Below are 27,201 nucleotides of genomic sequence, written 5' to 3'. Positions count from 1 at the left end.
AGAAGTTATTCTCTAATTTCTATTCCTGTGTTTCTATTTATTTACTTTTTTGTGTGTCTTTCTGAAATGGGATCTATTAGTTCAGGCTGGCCTCAAACTTGATCCTCATAGCTCAGCCTGTGAATGCTGAGATTACAGCCTGTGAATGCTGTGTAGCATATATATATATATATATATATATATATACACACACACACACACACACATACATATATAAGTTAGAATATATATGTATATATACATATATATGTATATATATACATTCAACAGATTTTTTTAGTATTTTTTCCCTTAATAATTTCCTATTCTTGGTGACTACATTTATATTAAAATTTCTCTATTGAAATCACTGTGGGTTTTCAAATAGGCTTTGTTATATATTTTGATGATTATATTAAATATGTGTTCTAACTACTAATCAAAAGTTACTGACTTGTTCTATCTACCTACTTAGCTACAGAGATTAAAAAGACCTAGGTATATGCTTTAAATATGGTCCTAAAGACACTGACTGGTTAAAAAAAAAGATAAAAAAAACCACACCATTCAATTATGAAAAGAAATGGCTATGTTCAGAAATTAAAGGGGGATGAACTTTTATATAGATAAGACATTATTAAGGAGACAAATTCACTGAGTGCATACAGGACAAACACTGTACACTGTGTTCACTTTTAAATCGATAGAACTCCATAAGGTGGTGGTAATATTTCCATTTTACATATGGGGAAAAGAAAATAAGGATAGTAAGTGGAGAACGCATATATGAACTCAGAATCTGAATTCTGAATATTATGCTACATTGATTTAAAAAGTTACTGAAGATGGGTGCTGATGGTCCACATCCATTATCCTAGCTACATGGGAGGCTGATATCACAGGATCCCAGTCCCAGTCTGGCCCAGGCAGAAAAGTCTTAACAGAATAAGACTTAACAAAAGAAGCGGGGCATAGTGACATGCCCCTGTCATCTCAGTTATGATGGAAAGCCTAAAATAGGGGAATGGATCTCAATCCAGGAGCTGCTGGACTAGGCAGGAAGTGAGACTCTATCTCACAACCCATCAGTGCAAAATAGTGAAGGTATGAATGGCTCAGTGGTACCAGTAGTTGGCCTCCCCTCGCAAAAAAAAAGTTACTAAAAATATTCACAGTACAGGTGCACTTTGTAAATAAACATAAGCATTCATACATAAAACCCATATGGAAAGTTTTATAAATCCAACTATGATGTTTGTTTTGGAAATATTAAGTTTTGAACTCAGGGCCCTGAAACGGATAGGCAAGCATTCTACCACTCGAGCTACTACCACTTGAGCTACTTCACTAGCCTCGAAAATTGTTTTTATCTATGACATTTAAGGGTTTTATTGCTGAACCACATCTCTAGTGCCTATTTTTTTTACAACATGAAATGCTTGTGCAGCAAAAATCTGAATCATTTTTAAGTTTCATTTTAAAACATTACATCTGTGACTCCCTTGACGTTTAAAATAAACACAGGAACTAGCTTTTATGTGAAGAAATATTTTTACTGTAGACTACATTCTATTCAGAATTATTTTTTTCAACTCTTCTTCCAAAAACAAAAACAAAACACCAAGCTGTAGCGCTGCCTGACACCGATCCACGGGTGATTTGAAACTGACTTTGTACACACTACTTACTGATCAGTATTTCACCTGTATGGTTCCGGAGAACCGTGTGCTAGGATTGCTCCCCTCACTGGGTGTGCGACAAATAAAGGTGCCCATCTCAGACACAATTTACGACTCTCGACAATTTATTTAAGGCAACCGGATGCAAAACGATGTATTGGGCGGTTGGTTAGCAGGGAAGACCAGCCAGTCGATCCTCTCCGGGCTGGAAAGGGACGCCAAGTTGCGGTTAGGCGTCGCAGCCACCCTACTGAGGTTTTACACAACGCCCCGCAGCGTCCTGTGGTTAACAAGGCGGAACCCCGGGCGCCCCCCCCCACTCCCCGGATCTGGTGGGGCTGAGGCCAGCCCCTGTACCCGGGTTCAAGGGCACATCTGCAGGTAACACGCTGGGGGTGGGGGTGGGTGCGCGGGGGAGTACGCCGCACCCCATCCACGCACCAGGCCCAACAGGTGCGGGTGCGGGTCACTGAGCCCCGCAGTTCCGCCCCCCCACCCCAACACGCCCACCTACCTTCGAGGGGTGTTGAGGAGCCGCTGCTGCTCGTCGCCCTCTTCCTCCTCCTCGTCGGTCTCCGAGTCGGGGTGACAGTAGCAGAAGGCCCCGCTGCTCCGCTTGCGCTTGCGGCTGCCCGGGCAGTAGCAGAAGCCGTGGCCCGCAGGCTCGCCGCCAGCCTCGGGCCTCCGAAGCGAGCCCCCCGCCCCAGGGCCGATCTCCGGCTGCGCTCGGGCTCGCCCGGGGTGGCGCAGCACCCGGCTGCTCAGGGAGCCCATGGGACGCGGCTCCCCGGGGCCTCAGGGAGCACACTTCAGGGAGCCCAGAGGATGGCGTCCCCCGCCATGGCCTGGCCGCCACCGCCCTCCTCCTCCCGGCCCAGGTGGCTACAAGACCACCTTCTCACGCGCCGCCACAACCGTTGCAGCGGACACCGGCGCCTCCATCCTCCGCCCCGCCCGCTGCGTCTGCCGCGCCGCGCGCCGCGCGCCGGCTCCGCGGAACCTCGCCCCCTGGCTTTCGCAACAAAGCACTGGGCCGTTGGACGCATGCGCGCGCGGCGAGCCCCCGGAAGGGGCGGGGAAAGAAAGGCTGCGTGGTCGGTGGAGCATGCGTAGAAACGCTGTTTGGGCTCACTGGTGGTCTGGCTAGCTCGAGTTCGGGGGCCACCCGCAATTTAGTGGGAATTCACGTCGACCACTAACTGGGACTCGAAGCCATTATGTCTCTGTTGGGGGAGGAGTGCGACAGGACTTGAATTCAGATCCTTGTGCTCTTGTAGGGTTTGCTCATGGCCCGTGTTCTACCACTTGAGCCACGGTTCCAGGCTCTTTTGCTGACTAATTGGAGTTGAGTCTATGGTTTGCCCGTCCGTGCTGGCCTCAATCCTCAGATCTCAGCACCTCGAGTAGCTAAGATTATAAACATGAGCATGGGCGCCCAGCTCCTTCCATTTTTCATTCAAAAGTGTTTTGTTGTTGTTGTTGTTGGTGGTGGTGGTGTGCGTGTGTGTGTGTTGCCAGTCCTGGATCAAAGGCTTCTGAAGGCTTGGGTGTATAGTGGGTCCTTCGTTAGACAAAGGGTTAAAAATACACCGGGCTTATTCTTAGGAGTTTCCAGGCGCTGGGACCTCACCCAGCAGGGTTGGGGTATGACTGATTTTGGGAGAATATAAGAGGTGTCACCTGTTGGGATGCTTAGGTTTCTTCAACCCTCCTCTGCTGCAGAAATAAAAGGAAAACTTTGGGTTATGGTGAGCATTCCTTGGACTCTGTTTCTTTTTTCCTTGCACCAGTAGAACGTCTGAAACCAGGACTGTCAGGGCTTTGAAGTCCCGCCAGGAAGCTTCAGCAATATTAGCATGTGGTAGCAGGTCTTTTTTGGACTCTCAACAGCTATCTTCTAGTCCTGGCACTCTTCTGTTTTTTTTTTTTTTTTTAGGTAAAATGTTACAATGAAGTACGTCAAGTATAGAGTAGTAAAACATCTGTGGGCCCACTAGTAAGGAGATTTTATTGTAATTGATTCATTCTCGCTTTGTCAACTTATTGGAGTATAATAGATCGTTTGTTTTTAAATAGTACAATAAAAATACGAAGTCCCTGGTATACCCACCCTCTATCTCTTCCTGTCTTCTTTCCCTCGATTATCACTGTCTTGAGAACAGCGTATATCCTATTCCCATGTATACTCTTAGAGACATACCCATAAATAATACATTTTCTTTTGCTCATTAGACATGTAATTAAGTGGAACCATACCTATCATTCTGAACCATTCTCCTCAGAGTTATACTTTTGATTAAATCTTTGGTTACTTTTTACTGCTTGTTAATGGTGACCTATTCTTGATCCACTCCTTTATTGAGGAAGTTAGGTGTGTTCTACTTTAATGTGCTTACAGAGCAGAAATGAACATTATTTGCAAGAGATTCATCAGGCAGATTCCCAGAAGTGCATTTTCTAAAGTATCACCTTAGTTGTCAAAATGCTCTCTGAATTGGTTGTACCAATGTACCAGCTTACACATCCATCAGCAGAACAGGTAGTTTGGGGTCCCCAGGGAACAGGTGTCTGATCCATCCTGAGAAATTCCAGCTGAGAGAGCTAACTAGTTGAGGGAGCTTGGGTGGCTGCGGGAACACATGACCCTCCAGTGTTAGAAAATGAGGTATAGCTGGACGCCCATGGCTCACCCCTGTAATCCTAGCTACTCAGGAGGCTGTGATCTGAGGATACTGTTCAAAGCCAACCCAGGCAGAAAAGGCTGTGAGACTGTTATCTCCAATAAACCACCTGAAAACTGGAAGTAGTGCTGTGCCTCAAGTGGTAGAAAGCTCACCTTGAGCTAAAGAGATGAGGGACAGCGCCCAGGCCCACAGTTCAAGCCCTATAACCAACAAAAAAAGAAAGAGAAAAAGAAAGAAAGGAAGAAAGAAAGAAAAGAAAGGAAGGAAGAAAGAAAGAACCACATGTGTCCTTATTTTGGGGTTCATTTTGCTTAACATCTTTTATCTGACCTTTTCTGCTTGTCTCAGCTCTATATTAGTTATTGCATATAAGGGAAACCATGGGACCTATGTTTCTTTGGGCTTGGCTTACTTCACTTAATGTAATTTTTTCCAAGTCTTTCCATTTTCTAACAAATGGGGCAATGCCATTCTTTCTGACAGAGGCATAGAATTCCATTGTGTATATATACACCATATTTTCTTGATCCATTCATTTACTGAGGGGCATCTGGGTTGGTTCCATATCTTAGCTATGGTAAATAATGTTGCAGTAAGCATAGTTGTGCTGTAGCTTTTCTTTCTTGCTATTGTTTCCAATGTATTTATAGGGTACCACATGATTTTTTTTTGTTGTTGTTGCTTTGTATGTCCTTCCCCCACAGTATAACCCGTTTTACTGTATTTGATGTTGGTATAATTTGGAGAGCAGAAGGGAAAAACAAATTGTTTAAATAGGGATACAGGTTGGCCCATTGCAACAACGAGATGTGCAAGACACTATGTCAAAAAACTTTACAATTTAGGGAAGGGATGGTAGAAGAAAAACAAAGGAGGAGGCAACAATTGATAAGAAATGTACTCATTACCTTGCTCATGTGATTGTAACCCCTCTGTACTTTTGTATTTGTATTACTGTATTTTCACAATAAAAAACATTAAAAAATGAAAATGTTCATGACTAACCAAAAAAAATGAGGGATAGATTTCATCAAGGCAAGTTACTTTGCACAGAGGGTATGCTGCCACTCTGTGCAAAGAGCTGAGCAGGTGCACCAGGTAGTGGTGGTTCACTGATTTTTGGTTTTGGTTTTGGTTGATTTTTTTTTTGTCAGTCGTGGGGCCTGAACTCTGGGCCTGGGCGCTGAGGGTCTTCAGCTCAAGGCTAGCGCTCTCCCACTTGAACCATAGCACCACTTCTGGCCTTTTCTGCTTATGTGGTACGGAGGAATTGAACCCAGGGCCTCATGCATGCAAGACAAGCACTTTACCACTGAGCCACCTTCCCAGCCCCTCATTGGGTTTTTATCCTGAAAGGGTGATATTGTTCCTTCTTGCTGCTAAGGAGTCAGACTCACATTTCTATTTAGAATTGGTTTCTAGGGTGGAAGTTAGCATTCCAACCACTCAACGGAGGTCTATCTCATCGCAGCTATCTGGGAACCAGACTGGGAATGGGACCGCAGAGAGGTATAGTTGGAGGAGTTTGGTAAAGTCAGTGTCAGATGCTTACGTAAGAGAGGTGGTGTCTATTCTTTAACTCCTTTGTTAAGGACATACCCTTGACATGGCTAGCTGATTACAAATAACTCAAATGATAGTACCAACAAAAATCAAGAAGCAAATAATTAAAATATCAGTACCAAGAAATATCAGTACAGGCTGGGAAGTTGGCTCAGTGGTAGAGCACTTGCCTTGCATGCATGAAGCCCTGAGTTTGATTTCTCAGCACCACATAAGCAGAAAAAATCTGGAAGTGGCGCTGTGGCTCAAGTGGTAGGGTGCTAGCCTTGAGCTAAAGAGCTGAGGGACAGTGCCCAGGCCCAGAGTTCTGCCCCATGACCGACAAAAAAATAAAAATAAAAGAAATATCAGTACAGAGTGGTGACTATTTACAAAATGGAGACATTTTAGTTTTATAGAAAAGATTGTTTTGTTTCTCATCTGACGAAGAGAATGATAGCTACCAGGGGATTGGCTTGCTTGGGCAGAATGTGTCAAAGGATAAGCAGGTGTTTCCATGAAGCATATGTGGCCTATCATGAGAAAACCAACATGGGATTATATTAAATCTTGTCCACAAGACCTGAGTGCAAGAGCAAATTGACTTCAGTACAGATAACCTAAAGGCATCACCAAATTTCTAGGGGCTAAAAAGAAGCTACATTGGCCTTGCCAAAGGAAGTGAGATGAGTGGAGACCTGGTAATCAATTGCCAAGGAAACAGCGAGAATGTCCCCAAGAATCAGCTATAAACATCTGCTGAGATGACATAGGCCTTTTTCTCTATGACTAGAGCAAAAAGAGTCAAGTAAGAGCTTCTATTCCTCTTTACAGTCTTCTCTGTTGCTATATCCTAGGCAAGATGGGGGGGGGAAGGATATGGAAGCCTAGATGAAGAGAAGCCCACATTTCTCTTTCTCCAAAGCCAGCTTCACAATAGCAGTGTGCTATTGGGGGAAGAAGCCTCAACTGTAAACCATGCTTGGCATTTGGACTGGATAAATGTGAATGAAATGACACATTTTTATGACCTTAACTATACAGTAGGACTTCTTAAAACCTAAGAATGAGCTAAAAGGTCATGACATTATACTCTGAATTTACATCAAAAGACAAGAAGAATTAGACAGTGGGGAGGGAAAAAATAAAGATGCTTCCTAATTATACATCAGACTCATGCTTGTTTAATGAGACAAGCAAATGTTCTTCCAGAGTGGCTTTATCTTGTTTTTTAGAAAGCTCCTGGCAGCACAAAGGGAACTAGTTTTAAATTTTTGGCTAAGTCATGTGTCATTTAAAATAAAATATATGAAAGAAAAAAACCCAGTGCTTTCAAAACCAAATACAATTGATTTGGAGAGTCCATGGTCTTCTGGTAGATATTGAAATGGCAGTATTCTTTCCTGTAATTAACTGGAAGGACTAAATATTCACATAAGTAGCATTAATTAATAGACAAAAAGCACTAAACTGAAACAAAAATTCTTAATATTTCGTCTATCAAAATGCATTTGAGAGCTGGGAATGTGGCTTAGTGGTAGAGTGCTTCCTCTGTTCCACATAAACAGAAAAAGCTGCAAGTAGCACTGTGGCTCAAGTGGTAGAGTGCTAGTCTTGAGCACAGAAAGGCTCATGGACAGTGCCCAGGCCCTGAGTTCAAGCCCCAGAGTTGGCAAAAAAATGCAGTTGATATTATGGGATAAATAAAAACATTATTACATAATAACATATAGGCTGAGTGCTGTTGACCCATACCTATAATCTTTGCTACTCAGGAGACCAAGATTTGAGGTTTGAGGTTGGAAGACAACCTGGGCAGACAAATCTGACACTCATATCTCCAATTAATTAGCAAAAAGCCAGAACTGGATCTGTGGCCCAAGTAGTAGAATGTGAGCCTTGACCAAAAAAGTTGAATTCAAAGGCTTTCCTTGTTGGGGGGAGGATGGTAGTCCCACTATCCCTTCCATCTCCCACTCTCCTCACTCCTCCCCCCTGCCAAAGTTGTAAAATTCCAGTATAGTGTCTTGTGGGTATCATTGTTGCAATGGGTCATCCTGTGTCCTTGTTTCAGTGTTTTGTTATTCCCCTTCCACTCCCCAAATTAGACAAATGTATATACAAGATACAGGGTACCATAATCAAGTACAGTGACAACAGGGGATATACTATAGGGGGAAGAACATACAAAAGAAACAAAAAAATCACATAGTGCATTAAAAACAACAAAGAAAGACCTGTCTATATCTTGGAAAAAATCGTATTAAGTGAAGTAAGCCAGACTTAAAGAAACAGAGGTCCCATGGTTTCCCTCCTTTGCAATAATTAGTATACATCTAAGATAATTTTATCAGATGAGCAGGAAAGCTCAAGAGGTATGTACATATGACCATATAAGATAATGCTAAGTGAAATGAACTCCTTCTGTTCTTTACACATCTATAATTGTGCACTGTGTGTGACTGTGTGTGTGCATGTGCACACACACATGCATACATGCCAGTACTGGGGTTTGAACTCAGGGCCTTTGTACTGTCTCTTAGTTTTTTGCTCAAGAATGGCACTCTACCACTTGAGCAACAGCTCTACTTCTGGCTTTACGCTGATTAATTGAATAGACATTCCTGCTCAGGCTAGTTTCGAATCGCAATCCTCAGATCTCAGGCTCCTGAGTAGTTAGGATAACAGGCATATACCTTACAGGTCACAGGTGCACTGCTTACATCTATAACTTAATTTTTTTTTTGGTGCTAGGGATTGAACATGGGCACAGAACTACTACTGAGCTGAATTCTTGAACTCAATATATAATGTTTCCAGAGAATAAATTAATATATAATTCCATCAGGTAGTGTTCAGTGGATATAAGCATTAGGCAAACATAAAAGTATAATTTTCATTTTACTTTTCTGATGTAATTCCAAATTCCTTCAGAATTAGCATCTTTCATTGTCAACGATATACATAATCTCAAAAGTGGAAAAATCAGAGAAAATATACCTCATTTAAAATAATCATTTTTATTAAATGTTTCCATGTTGTATCAAACCAAATTTTTCAATTAAATCCAATACAGTGATAGTAAGATGGAAAAGCACAATGCAAATTATTACAAATCAACAAAATTAAAAAAGATTTCTAAAATTACATTTATCACAAACATTTTAAACCAAGCTAAATTCAGATTATTACAGTGTTACCAGAATTATCTCATTCAAATATTTTTCCCCACTCACTCTTAAGCTAGAGTAAGACACTAACCCTAATGTGGAATGTTAGCATTTATGTTTGACACCTAAACATATATGATCTTTATAACTACACTTCAAATTTAGTTTGTTTACATGTGTTGGTGATTTGGGAAGGCATCAACTGGGAGAAAAATCTCAACACAGAAGTTGAATTCTCCCATGATACAGAATAAAAGGTCAACTAATGCTATAGACAAAACCAAAAAGAGAAGTGCAGATCCTTTCAGTGTGTGTCTACATGAAATGGGTGGGTATCTTACTAATTAGGTGCTCACAATTTCAAATGAAGAAATTACCAGCCATTCTGAAAGTAGGGTTAGGAAAAAAAAAGTGATTGCAAGACAATCTTCCATTTTAAGGTTTTTGTTGTTGTTTTTGTTTTTCCAACTAGCAAAACACATAAAACAACACATTCAACCTCTGTGAAACACAAGGAATAACCTGTTAGAAACATGGAGCATATTTTAAGCTCCAATTTTAACCCTTCACTTAGGTCTTACAAGCTTTGAAATGCAAGTACAGCTTTAAAGCATCGAAATGACTAATTATAGATAATAATGATACAGTCTATACCCTGGGAGGCAACTGTAGGCGTTGTAATTGGAAATAAGCATCCTGAGATAACGCTAATAGCAGTGTAGAAAAATGAAGTTAAAAAAGCAATCAGTGTTGAGAATCCTCCAGTCATGGGATTTTATTCTAATCATCTCCTCCGCAGAGAATGAGCAGGACTTTCCTGTAGTCTCCTGAGGTGTCACCCTGGCAGCAAGGGAAGCAAAGCTGCAGTTAGATATGTGGGTTCTCCGTGGAACGCATAGTTCAAAGCCACCTATGTTTTCTTCAAGCTTTGTTCTTTTTTATCCCTTCTGTGCTCTTAAAAATTATATTTTATTACAACAGTAACACTTTGTTCAGTGTAGAAACTTAAGACATAAAAGAACATAAGAAGCTGGGTGCCAGTGACTCAGATCTGTAATTTGATTCTGGATTGAGACCAGACCAGGCAGGAAAATATATGAGACTCTTATCTCCAATTAACCAGGAAAAAGCTGGAAGCAGAGCTCTGGCTCAAGTGGCAGCGCACTAACCTTGAATAAAAAGCTCAGGAACAGTACCAGGCCCTGAGTTCAAGCCCCAATACTTAGACATACATACATACATATAAGCATGCACACACACAAATCACATACATATGGCTCCTCTTCCTACAGGTTACTATCAACATTTTGTGTGTGTGTATCCTTCCAATCTTTTTTCTAAACACAGAGATACATATTTTTTCTAGTGCTGGGATAGAACCCTAGACAAGCAATCTACCATTGCCCCATGTTCCCAACCTCCACATATCTGTTGCTTTCAATATTAATACTGAATACTTACCTATTTTGTTACATATTCTTTTACAGTATTATGTAGTGATCACAGAGTAAAAATAAGTAAAAATAATTTGACTACACACTCTTCTTCATTGTTGAATAGTCATTTCCAATTTTTCACTATAATAAGTATTGCTTCAATATATTTATTTTAGCTAAGCTTTTGTGCATTTTCTTCATAATTTACTTCTGAATCCGTTTTAATAAAATAGAAATTACTAGTGGTGCTATGGCTCAAGTGGCAGAGAGCTCGCCTTGAGCTGAAGAGCTGAGGGATAGCACCTAAGCCCAGAGTTCAAGCCCAAGACTGATAAAACAGAAATTACTAAAGATCATGTATTTTAAGCTGGGCACTGGTGGCTCATGCCTGTAATCCTAGCTACTCAGAAGGCTGAGATCTGAGGATTACAGTTCAAAGCCAGCCCGGGCAGGAAAGTCTGTGAGACTCTTATCTCCAATAAACCACCAGAAAGCCAGAATGGCACTGTGGCTCAAGTGGTAGAGTGCTCGCCTTGAGCTGAAGAGCTGAGGGACAGTACCCAGGCTCAGAGTTCAAGCCCCACGACGGACAAAAAAAAAAAAAGATCATGTATTTGATATAACTTGTAAAACAGTTTTCCAAGAAAGTTCTATAATTTCTGTGTGGAAATTTTTATGGCTTAATGAGAAATCAAAACCTTTTTCTTATTGGTGCGCATGCATGCGCACACACACGTGTGTGTGTGTGTGTGTGTGTGTGTGTGCGCGCACGCGTGCTCTCGCACATGCTTAGGATTGAACCTGGAGCCTTGTATATACATTGTGCTGTACTGTGGATTTTTTGTTGTTGTTATTTTTTGTTTTTGTTTTTTTGTGCTAGTAGTAGGGTTCAAACTCAGGGTCTCATTTTCTTGCTTAGCTTTTTCCACTCAATGCTCACACCCTACTATTTGGATCACAACTCCATTTCTGGCTTTTTGCTGGGTAAGTAAAAATAAGAGTCTCTTAGATTTGTCTTTCTGAGGTGGCTTTGAACTGGGATCTTCAGATCTCAGCCTCTGGAGTAACTGGAATTATAGCTGTGAGCCTCCATTGCTACAACCAACCCATTAATTTTTGTTAATACTTCACAGATACTAAAATAGATGAACTCTCAGTACATGCAGTTCAAAATGTCTGTTAAAAATCAGTCAATATTCTTATTTATGCTTTGATTCAGTGATCTGCCAAAGAATAAGGATGCGTTAAAGTCTCTCAGTAACATAGTGTTTTTACAATGTCTCTTTTTGAAGCCCCAGTCTCTTGACTAATCCTTATTATGAATTGCTGCCTGCATTAATATAAATTGATCTACTGTCTTCTAAGTTCTTCTCTTTTCTATTAGTGTGACCCTATCTTGCTCTTTTGGTGTTTGTTGAATGTCCTTTTCCCTGGCCTGTTTCTTTAAACTGTTTACATGCTACGGTAAAAATTGTTCCTTATAAATCACATAAAGTTGGACTTTGTGTTTTTACCTAACTTGAATCTACTTTTAGTTATTATATTATTATAGAATGTAGTTATTTTAGTAGCCTGTTTTAATCATTTACATCATTAAACTTAGGTTATATATTATAACTTAGATTTTTATCTTTTGTCACTTTTCTTTTTTGGGGGGGGTCCGGTCATGGGGCCTGAACTCTGGGCCTGGGCACTGTCCCTCAGCTCTTCAGCTCAAGGCTAGCGCTCTACCACTTGAGCCACAGGCCACTTCCGGCTTTTTTCTGTTTGCTTATGTGGTGCTGAGGAATCGAACCCAGGGCCTCATGCATGCAAGGCAAGCACTCTACCACTGAGCCACCTTCCCAGCCCCTCTTTTGTCACTTTTCTACTATTTGTTATTAGAATTTAGATTCTTATTCTTTGTAACTTTTCTATTATTTACATATTCTCTTTTTCTTCTTCTTTTGTTTCTTTTCATGACAGTGATTGAATGGGCAATGCCTTTATTTCATACACACAGTAAAAAATTTTCATAAGTAAGAATTATTTCATACAAATGACTAATTCATAAAGCAAATCCTGTTGTGACGTTTGTTGTATAGGTAATCCCAACTTCTAGAGAAACTGGGTCTCGTCTCAGGTAACTGGTTTCCAGATAATCATCTGAAAATTTGTTTTCTAATAATTTGGGTTTAGGAAGACTATTGTAGCTTCTTCAAGAAGTCAAGTCCCAGTGATGAGGAGGCTAGAGTTGTGGGTCATACCTCAGTACTCTCATGCTATCTGTGGACTCCTAGCTTCCCAGTAAAGAACAGCAATCTAGGGAAAGAATAGAACCAAGCACTCTAGGAGAACTAAAATTTCTTGTATTTCCAGCAGATCTCAGTGGCTCCTGAAGGATTCTGAGTTTTGCTACTTCTTTGGTTGTTATTAGGTAGCCACTGAAATTATGCTCCTAAAAGTATACATCAAAATTTCATCACAGCCGGGCACTGGTGGCTCACACCTGTAATCCTAGCTACTCAGGAGGCTGAGATCTGAGGACTATGGTTCAAAACCAACCTGGCAAGGAAAGTCTGTGAGACTCTTATCTCCAATAAACCACCAGAAAACCAGAAGTGGTGTGGCTCAAGTGGTAGAGTACTAGCCTTGAGCTGAAGAGCTCCGGGACAGCACCCAGGCTCAGAGTTCAAGCCCCATGACTGACAAAAAAAAAAAAAGTCATCACAGAAGGGAGGAAAAGTGGGAGAAAAATGAAAAGGGGATAACAAGTTCAATAAGAAATGTACTCACTACCTTATATACATAACTGTACTGCCTTTGTCCATCATCTTGACAGTAAAATTAAATTTCAAAATGTCATTGCATTAAATGTAAAATTTGGGATCAACATGAAAAAAATGACAGTATTTGAAAGGCAACTAGTTCCGGCTTTATCATCTGGTAAAGGCTTAGCAATGTGTATGAAAAGAGAAAGCCTGTAAATATCTGAAGTAGAGAACTATTTTTATTAGGAATGATAGATGTCAAAGAGGAGACCAGAAGGGCTAAGTGTTGGGGTTAGGCCCCATCCTTTCATGGGTGCTTTCCCCGGGGCCCAGGAGATGCTGTTTGCCCTACCTTGATGAAAGAGTACAGAGACTTTCCATAGAGCCTCTTGAAATTTGCCCGGATGTCCAGCATGTCAATCTCTGCACGGGAAACCATCACTCTGATGAGGGTGCTATCATCCGTGCCCAAGCCCTATGGAAGAAAGTGAGATTTGAGTTTTCAGATAATGCTCTTCCCCCAGGCTAGTGAGGCAAGATGGTAGGTGACTCTCCTTATAGTGTCCTTTGCTCCATGACCTTGGAGACACAGGTCTTCTTTACTCCTTGCCATATGATTCACAGCTTTCCACAACTCACTTGTCTAACATTCTTATGTTCTGAGCAGGGGGACACTGCGCTCTCTGCCTTTCTAGAGACACACTGTGTTGTTCAGCTTACTTGCATTTTATCTACTACCATGACTCTCCATTGTGTAAAAATTGCTTGAAGGTCCAAATATGCTAACTTTAGAATCCCCCTAAAATGAAACCATTGAAAAACACACACCATCTCCTGCATGTTTTTATAATACTTGGATCCTGGACTAATGTCTTATATTCTTAATGTTGATGTTTTATACATACTTGCTTTCCTTACAAGGCAGACAGTCCTTGAGAGAACTGTATTTTCATCTTTCCTGCACCTTGTATGGTTCCTATCATGGAGTCTGCATAGAGTACAAGCCAGGGTTAGGAACATGGGCTCTGAAACAAAATTTCAAGTATTTGTATCCTTGCTCCACTACTTCCTCACTGAAGACTTTGGGAAATTATATGTCTTTTCTATGCCTCAGTTTCCTCATCTGTAAAACAGAATCAGTAATAATGCCCTCCCTGTTGAGCTATAGTGGGGTCAAATTAGATAATACATACTAAGCATTGTGATTCACACTGTGTACTCAATAATAGTACTCACTAATGATTACTTAGTATCAGTAGCACTTGAAGTATCTGATGAATTTGTGGTTTTTATGAGGGTTGGAGAAGGGTTGAGATGGCATCTCATTAGGAAACCCAGGCCTGCCTTAACTTGCTTTGTGGCCCAGGTTAGCCTTTAGCCCATGATCCTTTTGCTTCTGCATCCCAAGTGCTGTGATTATAAGGATGTACCGCCTGTGCCCAGAAAATATATGATGGATTGGATATATGATGCTTGATATTTCAGGTTAGAAGTTAGATAGGGATATAAGCAAACCTAGAAGGTAGGTAAGAGATGTGCCACAGTCATTCAGATGCCATTTACCTTCATAGATTTATAAAGCCTCTCAGCAAAGTATGCAGGTTTATTCCTCATACACTTTACTGTCAAGAGAAAAACAAAGAAAAGATTACAGATAAGGTCTAAGACACTAAAGAAAAGTGACAGTTGTTTCCCCATTTGTACAGAGCAGCAAGAAATTTCTCTTGATTGCCAGCCAAACAATGTTTCAGGAACATTTTTTTTTATTGTGAAAATACCATAGAGAGGGGCTACAATTACATGGGCAAGGTAATGAGTGCATTTCTTATCAAGCATTGTTGCCTCCTCCTTTGTTTCCCCTTCCCATCCCTTCCCAACTCCCTCCACCCCACCCCCCTGTTTCATGAACATTTTTTTTTCTTTTCTTTTTAAAAAAAATCTTTTTTGCTGGTCTTAGGCCTTGAATTCTGGGCCTGAGTGCTGTCCCTAAGCTCCTTTTTTTTTGGGGGGGGGGTCCGGTCGCGGGGCCTGAACTCTGGGCCTGGGCGCTGTCCCTCAGCTCTTCAGCTCAAGGCTAGCGCTCTACCACTTGAGCCACAGTGCCACTTCCGGCTTTTTTCTTTTTTGCTTATGTGGTGCTGGGAATCGAACCCAGGGCCTCAGGCATGCAAGGCAAGCGCTCTACCACTGAGCTACCTTCCCAGCCCCCCTAAGCTCCTTTTAACTCAAGGCTAGAACTCTACCATTTGAGCCACAGCACCCCTTCTGATTTTTTCTGTGATTAATCGGAGATAAGAGTCTCATAGACTTTCTTGCCCGGGCTGGTTTGAACCATGATCCTCAGATCTTAGACTCCTGAATAGTGAGGATTACAGGTGTGAGCCACTGGCACCCAGCCATGAACATTTTCGAGAAGTTTATTGGACATAAGAGTCTCAAGGACTTTCCTGCCTGAGCTGACTTTGAACATGATCCCCAGATCTCAGCCTCCTGAGTAGCTAGGATTACAGGCATGAGCCACCAGCGCCCAGCAACATTTTCTCTATGGGAAGTTTCCTCAAGTTATTATCAAGTTACTAGAGAAGTAAATAATAAAGGCCATCAAAACAAAGGATGACATATAGTTTCCAAATGATTATTATGTTTACTGTATGAAAGTTATTCTAACTTTCATAGATAAAGCTACCATAGTATCATCTTACCTGTATAATAAGATAGAGAAGCTATGTGACACAATATTTCTTGTTTAAAATTCTGAAAGAGGGCTAGGAAGGTGGCTCAGTGGTAGAGTGCTTGCCTTGCATGCATGGGACCCTGGGTTTGATTCTCAGCACCACATAAACAGAAAAGGCTGGAAGTGGCCCTGTGGCTCAAGTGGTAGATCACTAGCCTTGAGCAGAAGAGCTGAGGGAAAGCGCCCAGGGCCAGAGTTCAAGCCTCACGACCGACAAAATAAAATAAAATAAAGTAAAAATTCTGGAAGAGCTGGTACATACACTTGTAGTTTCAGCTACTCTCAAGATCACTTTTTTTTTTTTCAGTACTGAGGAACTGAACTCAGGATCTCCAATTAATAAGAAAACACTATCACTTGAGCCACACCTGCTTTTGATTTTAGTTTATTTTACAAATAGATTCTGGTTCTAGTTGTCCTACCTAGCCTCAAATCATGATTTTATCACCTCTCTCTCTGTCTCTTTTCTCTCTCTGTCTCTCTTTCTCTGTCTCTCTCTCTCTCAATTGGTTGTGGGGCTTGAACTCAGGGCCTGGGTGCTGTCCCTCAGCTCTTCAGCTCAAGGTGAGTGCTCTACCAGTTGAGCCACAGTGCCACTTCTGGTTTTCTCATGGTTAGTTGGAGATAAGAGTATTATGGACTTTCCTGCCCGGGCTGGCTTTGAACTGGATCCTCAGATCTCAGCCTCCTGAGTAGCTAGGATTACAGGCGTGAGCCACCAGCGCCCAGCCTTCCATTTCTCTTGAGTCTAGGAATTCCAGACCAGCTCAGACAACTTAGCAAGAATGAGAAGCCGGGTGCAGGTGGCTCACGCCTGTAATCCTAGCTACTCAGGAGGCTGAGATATGAGGATCCAGATTCAAAGCCAGCCTGGTCAGGAAAGTCCATGAGACTCTTATCTCCAATAAACCACAAGAAAACCGGAAGTGGTGTTGTGGCTCAAATGGTAGAGCGCTTGCCTTGAGCTGAAGAGCGCTGGGACAGTGCCCAGGCCAAGTTCAAGCCCCATGACCGACCAAAAGAAAATAAAGAATGAGAGAAGAGAGAGAGGAAAGAAGGAAAGAGAGGAGAGAAAGAGAAAGAAAGAAGAAAGGGAAGAAAGAAAGAGGGAAGAAGGAAGAGCTAGATAGAAAAAGAAATAAGTAAAAAATAATTCTGGAATATACTATGAATGATTGAAACAATTTTGATCTCTGAAAAAAATTCTATATCATCATGAGAAAAACCTGCCAACAACGGCTGGGAAGGTGGCTCAGTGGTAGAGCACTTGCCTTGCATGCTCGAGGCCCTGAGTTCAATTCCTCAGCACCACATAAGAAAAAAGCCGGAAGTAGCGCTGTGGCTCAAGTGGTAGAGCACTAGCCTTGAGCTGAAGAGCTGAGGGACAGGACCCAGGCCCAGAGTTCAGGCCCCACAACCGGACCCAAAAAACAAAAACACTGCCAACAACAAGAATAAAAGAAATAAATATTTGTTTTTCTGCCCCCCCCTTTCTGAACTTACCTATAGCCAGCAGAGCATCTTCAAAGCTACCAGATGTTTCAGATTTAATGCTCTGTTCAATATCCTTCTGTGATATTCTCTTGTATTCATCAAACACTAAACACAATAACAAAATGGAATTACTAACAATAAAAAACAATAGAAGGAGCTAAAGTTTGTGAAGAGAATGGCATCTTTTCGTGAGTTTACACTGTTTATTCAAAAGGGGACTAATCAGAACTATATATGAGAACCACAGTGGATTGGGCCCAAGGCCAGGAGGAAGGAGCCTGGGGATTCATGGAGGACCCCAGGCAAGTCCCTTTCCTTATCTTGGACCTTGTGTCCTTACACATGAAGTGGAGACATTCCCTGAGACGGCTGCTTTATTTTCTCATTACTTTTAATAAGCAGAATGTATATCCTGTAATTTTGGCCTAGGCCCTCGCCTACATGTTCATCTTCCTTTTGGCTCATTAAAACTCAAGCAATTCAGCCTTTTTAAAATGGAGTCACATTTGAGAACAGCCAGTTTCATCTTTTATTAGACTTTGGCATAATTGTTTTGTTTTTTTTTTCTTTTTGCCATTTTTTTTAATGTGATGGATATGCTTTCTTCTCTTGCTGGCTTCTTCTAAAGCTTTCTCATAGCAGATATCTATTGTGTTTATCTCCTTAATCCCCTTCTTTGGTATAGGATCTTATAGGGTCTTTCCCCTATCAATCTGATTCTCAGAGGCCTTCAATCCATACCCAACAACAAACACAAAACCTCTACTAAATGAGTGGACCATCTACTCAGTTAAGACTTAGCAGGTCTGCCCTCCTAAGAGTTTTTGTGTATTTATATGTGTGTGTATATGTGCTCTGTGTGTGTGTGTGTGTGTGTGTGTGTGTGTATAAATGGATTTCATTAAGGGCTTTTCATTCAAGCTCAGCTTATGTATTTATAGCTGATGCCCTACCAAGTGAGCCATGCTTCTAGTCTAGCATTCTACTGGTTAATTGTAGGTAATTATCTTGCAAACATTTTTGTCCACGCTTGCTTTGAATCTCAAGCCTCTGGTCTCAGCCTTCTAAGTAGCAAAGATTATAGGCTGAGTCACCATTGCCCAACTTCCTCCTGGGAGTTTTTTAATTGAGCAGATCATTAAGATGCCTGGAATGCACAACTCACTCCTAGGATGTCAACAGAATGACCTCTGGCTCCAATCCAGGATATTTTCTCTTTAAGTTAGAGTAAGCGCATATTTACTCCAAATCACAGAATCTGATTGACATAATTTCTCTCTCTTTTTTTTTTCTTTGCTAGTCCTGGGGCTTGAACTCAGGGCCTGGGAACTGTCCCTGAGCTTCTTGTGCTCAAGGCTAGCACTCTACCACTTGAGCCACAGTACCACGTCTGGCTTCTTCTGCTTATGTAGTACTGAGGAATTGAACCCAGGGCTTCATGCATGCTAGGCAAGCACTCTACCACTAAGTCATATGCCCAGCCCTGATATACTCTTTAAACCTGTTTTCTCCTCTGCATATTGGGGAGAATAATGATTACTCCAGATGTTGCAAGACAGAATGCTTATTGTATGTACTGCATCAAAGAGATAGAAAACTTACTAATAGAACCTTAGTTTTCATCATTATTGCTAGTTGGTAAGATTAATTATTATTATTATTATTATTGTGTGTGTCTGTGTGTGTCTGTGTGTGGTATGTGTGTGTGTGTGTGTGCTAGTACTGGGGGCTGAACTCAAGGTCTCATGCTCTTGTTTGGGTTTTTTCACCCAAGACTGTCACTCTACCTCTTCAGCCTCACTTTCACTTCTTGGTTTTGTTGTTGTTTGTTTTTGTTTTGGATGATTAATTGGAGATAAGAGGCTCATGCCATGGTCTTTTCTACCTAGCAGGCTTCAAATCATAATCCTCAGATCTCAGCTTCCAGGGTAGTTAGGATTTCAGGTGTGAGTCACAGTACCCTGCAGAAATACTACTCTATCCAAATAGTGCTTAAAATATTTTCTGTTAGTGGCTTACAAACAGTCACTTCAGCCATCTATCAATTGACTTGTGCCAGCAAGTGAAAATTGTTACAAATTCACCATCAACTTCTGAGGACCTGCAGTTCTGAGAAAACACCACCAGGGGGAGATTTGAATTGTTGTATCCGCAAGGGAAGGCAATGAATTACTAAACTAAGCCACAAGTCCCTACCAAATCATGAATAATTGGTCTTGTTTGTTACTGGGGAATACTTGAAATAATCATAACTTCAAAATGTGTTGTACTTTTCAATTACTCTATGTCTTCAACTTAGCAAAGACATCCTTGTCATAATTCCCACAAAGCTTTGTAAATCTGTGTGTGTGTGGTAACACTATGCTGGCTTTATAAAGTTGTAATGTTCATAAAGTTGAGATGAAATGTCCCTATTAGATCCTTATTACTGTTTACAAGAATATAATCCTGACAATAAATATGTTGTTTGTAGAGTATCTTTCCCCAGAGAAGGTAAAAGCACATTACAAAGTTTTGAAGTATCAAATATAAATAAGAAACATCACACATAGGAAATAAAATTTGAAATTATCCATTATTCATTGCATGCAACATAAGCTCCAAAGGAATAACTTACTTTGGTTTCACAGCTTGAGTGTTAAATAGAGATACACTTCAAACAACATTTCTATTTCATTGCTCTCTTATGTAACTAAAAGAAAATGCAAGTCTTAGGACAGCTTTAGGAAAAATGACTCACTATGAGTCAATTTCCTGGAAACAGGAGTGCCAAACTTTTATGAATACATTATAAATAATCTGCTAGCTATTCCTAATTTATTTTCCAGAAATCGGCCTTCATTCGTATCATTGGATTCATACATTTCCAAGGTAAAAATAGTTCAGTACAGTTCCTTTTATGCCCCAAATGAAGGGAAAAAGTTTTCACTGGTGGTTAAATAGTTCCTTAGGGAGCCAGAAGCTGATGGCACATGTCTGTAATTCTAGCTGCTCCAGAAGCTGAGATCTGAGGATCATGGTTCAAAGCCAACCCTAGGGCAGGAAAGTCTGTGAGACTCTTTTCCCCAATTAACCACCAAAAAGCCAGAGCTGGAGATGTGGCTCAAGTGGTAGAGGATTAGCCTTGAGCACAAAAGCCTAAGGACAGTGCCCAGGCACAGAGTTCAAGGACCTTCCCACACACACCAAAAAATAGTTCCTTTATAAAGTGCCTTTAATGGTAAGTGCCTACCATGCAAGAGATGGTTGCGATTTCTAGAACAGAGTATGGTTAGAAATTTCACCTCATCTGTCCCCCATTTCTTCTCTCCAGCCTCATATAGTTCCTGAAGCCAAAGAAAGCATTAGTTAAAAACACCAAAGAGAATGTTCCAGGACATGTAAAAGTATTTCCAACACATCAAATAACCACATGGACTTAGTTTCATTTTGTTGGTTGAAGAGGAAAACTCACACACTCAAACAGATGGTCCCTCTGATTTTTCAAGTTTACAACAGTGTGAAAGTGATGCATGTTCAGTAAATCATATTTCTGATCTTGAATTTTGATCTTTTACCAGGCTAGCAATATACATGCAGTATGATTATTTTTTGAAATGGAGGCAGTAGCCAGTCAGCTAAACAAGCAAGAGGTACTCATTACTAAGCTAGGGTGTTCAGACAAGCTCAGTGTACTAAACGCTTGTGCAGATTTATAGCATTTTCAACTTACTAGATTTATGAGGATATACTCCCATTGTAAATTAAGGAGGACCACTGTATGTGTGTATACACATCTTATTCAATATGTTTCTTGTAAGACTTTGACTGATACATTACTTTGGTTAATAAAGTATGGTAGAAGTAAAATTAGTTTCCAAGGCTAGAGTATAAAGAGTCAAGCAGTTTCCATTGTTTCTATGGGAATGCTTGCTTTTAGGGGTCTCCTGCTGGAACTCTAGTGGACATGATCTGAGAAACCCAAACCATGCAAATATTCTTTTCCTTCTAATAAAAACAACAGGCTCTTTTCTGCACAGAACATAGTAGTTTATATTCCATACAATTATTCAAAACAATACCTCACTGTGGTCAGGTATTGGCTACAAATACAGGGTGTCGGTGAAAAGACCAGTCCCGTTTTCTTTTTCTTTTCTTTCTTTTTTTTCTGTGTGTCCGGTCATGGGCCTGAACTCTGGGCCTGGGCACTGTCCCTCAGCTCTTCAGCTCAAGGCTAGCGCTTTATGTGGTGCTGAGGAATCCAACCCTGGGCCTCATGCATGCAAGGCAAGCACTCTACCACTGAGTCACCTTCCCAGCCAAGACCAGTCCTGTTTTCTTATCAGTAAATCAAATATCACAATCCTAGGGTTATTGTAAGGATCCACTGATATACTTAATATAAGTCTTAAAGTTTGGTGCCTGCTTAGGTTGCACTTTTATGAGCTGTTATTATTAGTGTCTTCTGGCACAGGAGTTGGTGTCAGAACATTTTCAGTGGGCTAAGTACCAAGGAGAAAAGTGTCTCTTCGGTATCCTCTGTTCCAAGCTGTTTTTTATAGGTCCAAATGAATGAAATTAAAATGCACAGTTCAATCTCCAGTGCCAAGGAAAATAAAAAGTACAGTAAAGAGAGCAAAGGCAAACCGGGCGCTGGTGACTCACGCCTGTAATCCTAGCTACTCAGGAGGCTGAGATATGAGGATCGAGGTCCAAAGCTAGCCCGGGCAGGAAAGTCCATGAGATTCTTATCTCCAATAAACCACCAGAAAACCAGAAGTGGCCCTGTAGCTCAAGTGGTAGAGTACTAGCCTTGAGCTGAAGAGCTGAGGGACGGCGCCCAGGCCCAGAGTTGAAGCCCCATGACCAACAAAAAAAACAAAAACAAAAAACAGAGAGCAAAGGCAGGTTTCTTCACCTAAAGTGGTTCAAAAGTTGAGGTTGTACCTCAGTGGAAAAGTACTTGCACAGTATGGTCCAGGCCCTGGGTTCAATTTCCAGCACTGCTTCAACATTATGAAGTCTGGAGCCAGGTGCTAGAGCTCATGCCTGTAATTCTAGCTACTTAGGAGGCTGAGATCTGAGGACTGCAGTTTGAAGCCAGCCTGGGCAGAAAAGTCCATGAGACTCTTCTCTCTAATTAACCAGCAAAAAAAAAAAAAAAAAAGTGGAGGTATGGGTCCAGCCTTGAGTGAAAAAGCCAAGCCAGAAAGTGAGGATCTGAGTTCAAGCTCAGTACTGGCATACACACACACACACACACACACACACACACACACACACACACACACACAAGTCTAGGACCCAGATATGATTATGTCTAATGCCACTCCTAAGTCCCTCATATTTTCTGTTATGAAAGATCATGTATGGGAATATTTTCTTCATAATGAACTCCAGCCTGACTAATATAATTGTAAACAACAACAACAAAAAAGACCATCTACTAATTAAGGCCTTTTGAGACAATTTACCTAAAAGAGAAATATAGTTTTACCAACCTGGGCATCCTGTCTCATGAGATCATCATTCAGGTAATTCCCTCCATCCCTGCCACCCTGAGGATGAGAAAAAAAAAAAACTCAAGGAGAACAAGAGAACACCCATGTAGATCTTGAGGTGCTGTTAAGATAGAAAACCTGTCAACAGGAACTCAAAAACTTGGAAATGAGACAAAATGCCTTAAAGGGTGGATCTTCCAGCCTAGGGAGGCAGGACAGATGTCATCTGAATGCCTTTGCAGGTATCAGGCTGTGGTCTGTACCAGAGACCTTATCAACACAGCAGGACCGCCAATGTGACCCCTGATGTTACAAGGGTGTCTCTGCCAGGGGAGGGCAGAGAGAATGCCTGCTCCCTTCATCTCCTCCCCCCCCCACCTCTCCTCACTGCTCAAACTTCCTATCTGATTCAGACTTGCCATGTTGATCAGTTTCCACCAGAAAGGGGTTAGAACAGAGGAGAGTTAGGAGACCATGTGACCTGTGGTGGGGGCTTGAGGAACAGATGTAATACAGCATCCAAAGCATACCAACACACAGAAGGGCATGGTAAAACCTGGGGGAAAATACTAGCAAAGAAATAGGCTACTTTCTTTGTTAGACAATATTTCTTTTTGTGCTGCCTTAATATTGTATGGTCTAAGCACAGTTCATCGAGGGATAAATATGGGAGGAAAGGAAAAAACGGGAAGGACATAAGACAGGAATAGTTTAAGTAAATATCAGAGACAGGACCTGGGCAGAGTGGGAGCTAGAGATAATCTCCAGGGTTCCACTTTGAGTTTGAGAAGAAGAGAAAGAACATTAATAACCCAGGCAGCTCAGGAAGAAGAATGAGCCCTGGTTCAGTAAATGAAAGTGACTTAGGGTGATAGTAGAATACAACCATAAGGAAATGTCTAAAAAGCAGCAAGAAACACAACTCTCCCATTCAGGAAGGAGGAAGTTAGGGGTCATATGAAGTATCTTGAGCAATCTTTCTCTGTCCCACCTCTAGCTAAGACCAGCTATATTTCTCAACTGCATCACTGATGTAAGACAGAACTTCTTACCTGGTCACTACCACCATCACCATCACAACATCCGCTGCTCCCAAAATGTCAGCTTCCTACTACTATCTAAATAAAGTACAAGCTCCTTCCAACATAGCCTGTCCTTCCAGACTTGCTTCTAGAACAATCAGCCTCATTGTTTATCATCTTGTTCACTAAACACACCTCTTGCTTTTTACCTTCTCACTTTGTCCTTGCTACATTTCCTTCCTGAAGTATATGAACCCAAATCTCTGCTTCTTGGAATCTTAGACATGCTCAGGGTCCTCTGTGAACCAGCATGTCCACCAGGAAGCACAGGTTGCTTTGTTCCTGCAATTCAAGTCTCTCCCGCCTTCTAGTGACTTGTGATCCTGATCTGTTCCCTCATGATAATATCAACTCTTAAAGCATACGAATGCTTCTTGATCATTTTCAGTGCTCTCAGTGAGCTTTGTGATAGGGGTACCTGTGGTAGGAGGCTAGTGAATAGTAAATTAAAATAGACTAAATGGGCAAACATGACCAGCGTGGGTCTGTGAATGACAAATCATTCTAAGAACAACACCCGGGGACTATCCATGTTTGTGAAGGGGATTGGCTGAGAGGATGAGAGGCTGGAACGGGAGAGTAAGTATTTAAAAAAAATCAACAAAACCCCCATCCCCCGCTAGAAGCAGGTGGCAGAGAAAGCAACTCACAGCTGACAGAGACACTAGCACCCGCTGGAACATGAACGATGTGTCAGAGCGGATGTCATCTTCAAGGCTCCGTCCGTATTCTAGCAAAAGAGGAAAATGACATCCATCAGAGAAGACTCCTGCCCAATACTGTGTCTCCCTCGCTGGAGTTCTGTCCCTTTAGGAGCACCAGTTCACCGAAACAACTTATCCTGGGCTTTCCCCCAGACAGACTTTCTCACAAACTAAATTCTAGTGAAATGGTCAAGATAAGTTTATCTTGTCGTTGTAGTGGAAACGAGAGATTCCAGATCCTTAAGATGAGGAAGAAGGGGGACCGAAATCCTCCTGGTTCCTATTATTCTGGGCTCTCCTCTGAAAGCCACTGATTGGTCACCATTCACAGAAGGTGGTGACTAGAGCAGTACTCCTTTGGTTGGTTCTGAGATAAGTTTCTCCAGGATGAGATCCAGCCCTCCACAGCCCAGAGAGGAGAAACTGCATGGAGTGGAGGTGCTAAACACAAGCTCCCAAAGTTAGAATCTCCTGCTCTGATAGTGTTATTTTTTTCTCTATAAAAATAATACAGGGGTGGGGATGTGGCGTAGTGGTAGAGTGCTTGTCTAGCATGCATGAAGCCCTGAGTTCAATTGCTCAGTGCCACATAAACAGAAAAATCCAGACGTTGTACTGTGGCTCAAGTGGTAGAGCAAAAGAAACTCAGGGACAGTGCCCAGGCCCCTGAGTTCAAGCCGTGGGACAGGCAAAAATAAAAATAAAAAAAATTGGGCCAGCCAGCTCTCACAGGTCACTGCTTGGAATGATTAGAATTATGAGTAACCATATTTGTGTTTTCCCTTGAGATAGGATCTCACTGGGTGGCTCTGACTGACCTTGTGATCTTCCTGCTGCAGTCTCCTGAATGTTGGGATTACAGGAATGTACCACCACGACTGATTGTGGCAAAAATGTGATTCTTTGTTTGGTAATGAGGAATAACTTCCTAGATTTCAGGTAGAGTGGCCCCTTACCCTAAAAAATCTTAAGCAGCAGCAGGCACCAGTAGTTCACACCTGTATCTATCTACTCAGGAGGCTGAGATCTGAGGATCAAGGTTCAAAGCCAGCCCAGACAACAAAGTCTGTGAGACTCTTATCTCCAACTAACCACCAAAAAGCCAGAACTAGTCAAGCCCCAAGACCAACACACACACACACACACACACACACACGAAGAAAGAAAAAAGAAATCTTAAGAAGCCAACAGTCAGTTTCACACACACACACACACACACACACACACACACACACACACTCCAGGTGAGTTTATCTAGGAAGAAAGTCTCTGCAGTAGCTAACCACTGGTGCTAGTCTCATTCTTAAATCCCAGCCAAGCCTCCGTCAGGGCCACTGAGGATGCTACGTACGCTGCTGGTAGGTCTGGTTAATAAGTCGGATCTCCTCTGGGGTCCGGGAGGCCAGGATTTCAATCAGGCAACCCTCATCCGTGCCAGCTCCCTAAACATGAAACCAGAGGAAAGGATGGCATGAGCCAGGTAACAAAATGGCTACACATCTTTTATGTTGTATGCACCTATGAGAAAATAAAATAACTAGATTATGCATTTTTAAGTTGCATTTCAGACACAGGAAGAATACGAAGCTGCAGCATAGAAAAACAACCTACTGGTTGTAGCAACAAAATTTATTAGCTTGTCTAAGTGTCCTACCTAGATTGAATGTGTTCACTGTAATTACTATCAGTAATAACAAACATTTATATAGACTGATGCTTGCTGTGACAAGTTAGGTTCAGGTTAGGGAGTCTTAGTTTTTCCTTGACCCCTGTGTTCTTCCTCTGAATGGTATATACCTCAACCATACCACATATTACAACAAACTGAATGCAGAAGCAGTTTGAGAATCCAGTGGGATATTACCTAAAGAGATTTACAACTGTGGCCTTTTTGCTTTCCTGAACTTAGCCCAGAGTCTCCACAGGATGAATATTATTGACACTGCATTTCTGCATTTCATTCTTGGTCATTTCACACTAGATCCTAACAAGGGCATAGTGGATGGATTGGTCCGAGGGAATCCAGGGCTCTCCTGCCAGTTCTAAGCCTGGAGACAGCCTGGAGGCCCTGAGGTGTCAGTCATAAAGTTCTACTCCACAAAACTAGCTAACATGCCAGGCACTGGTGTCTGGTGCCTGTAATCCTAGCTACTCAGGAGATCTGAAGATCACAGTTTGAAGCCAGCCTGGGTAGGAAAGTCTGTGAGACTCTTATCTCCAATAAACTACTCAGAAAAAGCTGGAAGTGGTATTGTGGCTCAAGTGGTAGAGCACTAGCCTTGAACCAAAGAAGCTCAGGGACAGGACCCAGACCTACAGTTCAAGCCCTAGGACCAGCAAAAATAAAAATAAAAATAAAAATAAAAAGTTTCTACCGTAACAACAAAGTTTCTGGAACTGTACCGATATCACAGCTACTGCTGGTAGAGCTAGGCTTTGTAGACCTGGGGCCTCCAGCCACAGGAAA

At 41.7% G+C, this 27,201-nt stretch overlaps 2 protein-coding genes across 3 annotated transcripts in view; both read right to left on the bottom strand.

Moving 5' to 3' along the window:
* Positions 1–2,704, bottom strand: part of Gmcl1 (germ cell-less, spermatogenesis associated 1) — a 42,031-nt gene extending 39,327 nt beyond the window's left edge. Inside the window, exon 1 of one of the 2 annotated variants that reach the window (XM_013022535.1) lies at positions 2,173–2,704. In XM_013022535.1, the coding sequence (XP_012877989.1) occupies positions 2,173–2,432 (260 nt within the window). In that variant the 5' untranslated portion in view covers positions 2,433–2,704. The remainder of the gene's footprint in view (positions 1–2,172) is intronic. The other variant, XM_013022536.1, reaches the window with a different exon arrangement.
* A 6,180-nt stretch (positions 2,705–8,884) lies between these two features.
* Positions 8,885–27,201, bottom strand: part of Anxa4 (annexin A4) — a 42,640-nt gene continuing 24,323 nt past the window's right edge. The window contains exons 6-13 of the mRNA XM_013022551.1: positions 26,086–26,176; positions 24,681–24,760; positions 22,949–23,005; positions 20,701–20,794; positions 17,478–17,573; positions 14,804–14,862; positions 13,593–13,715; positions 8,885–9,894 (exon numbers count right to left, since the gene is read on the bottom strand). Of these exons, the coding sequence (XP_012878005.1) occupies positions 9,835–9,894; positions 13,593–13,715; positions 14,804–14,862; positions 17,478–17,573; positions 20,701–20,794; positions 22,949–23,005; positions 24,681–24,760; positions 26,086–26,176 (660 nt within the window). The 3' untranslated portion in view covers positions 8,885–9,834. The remainder of the gene's footprint in view (positions 9,895–13,592; positions 13,716–14,803; positions 14,863–17,477; positions 17,574–20,700; positions 20,795–22,948; positions 23,006–24,680; positions 24,761–26,085; positions 26,177–27,201) is intronic.

This window comes from Dipodomys ordii, unplaced genomic scaffold (genome assembly GCF_000151885.1).
Source record: "Dipodomys ordii isolate 6190 unplaced genomic scaffold, Dord_2.0 Scaffold63, whole genome shotgun sequence".
NCBI lineage: Eukaryota > Metazoa > Chordata > Mammalia > Rodentia > Heteromyidae > Dipodomys > Dipodomys ordii.
This window is presented reverse-complemented; position numbering and strand designations above follow the sequence as displayed.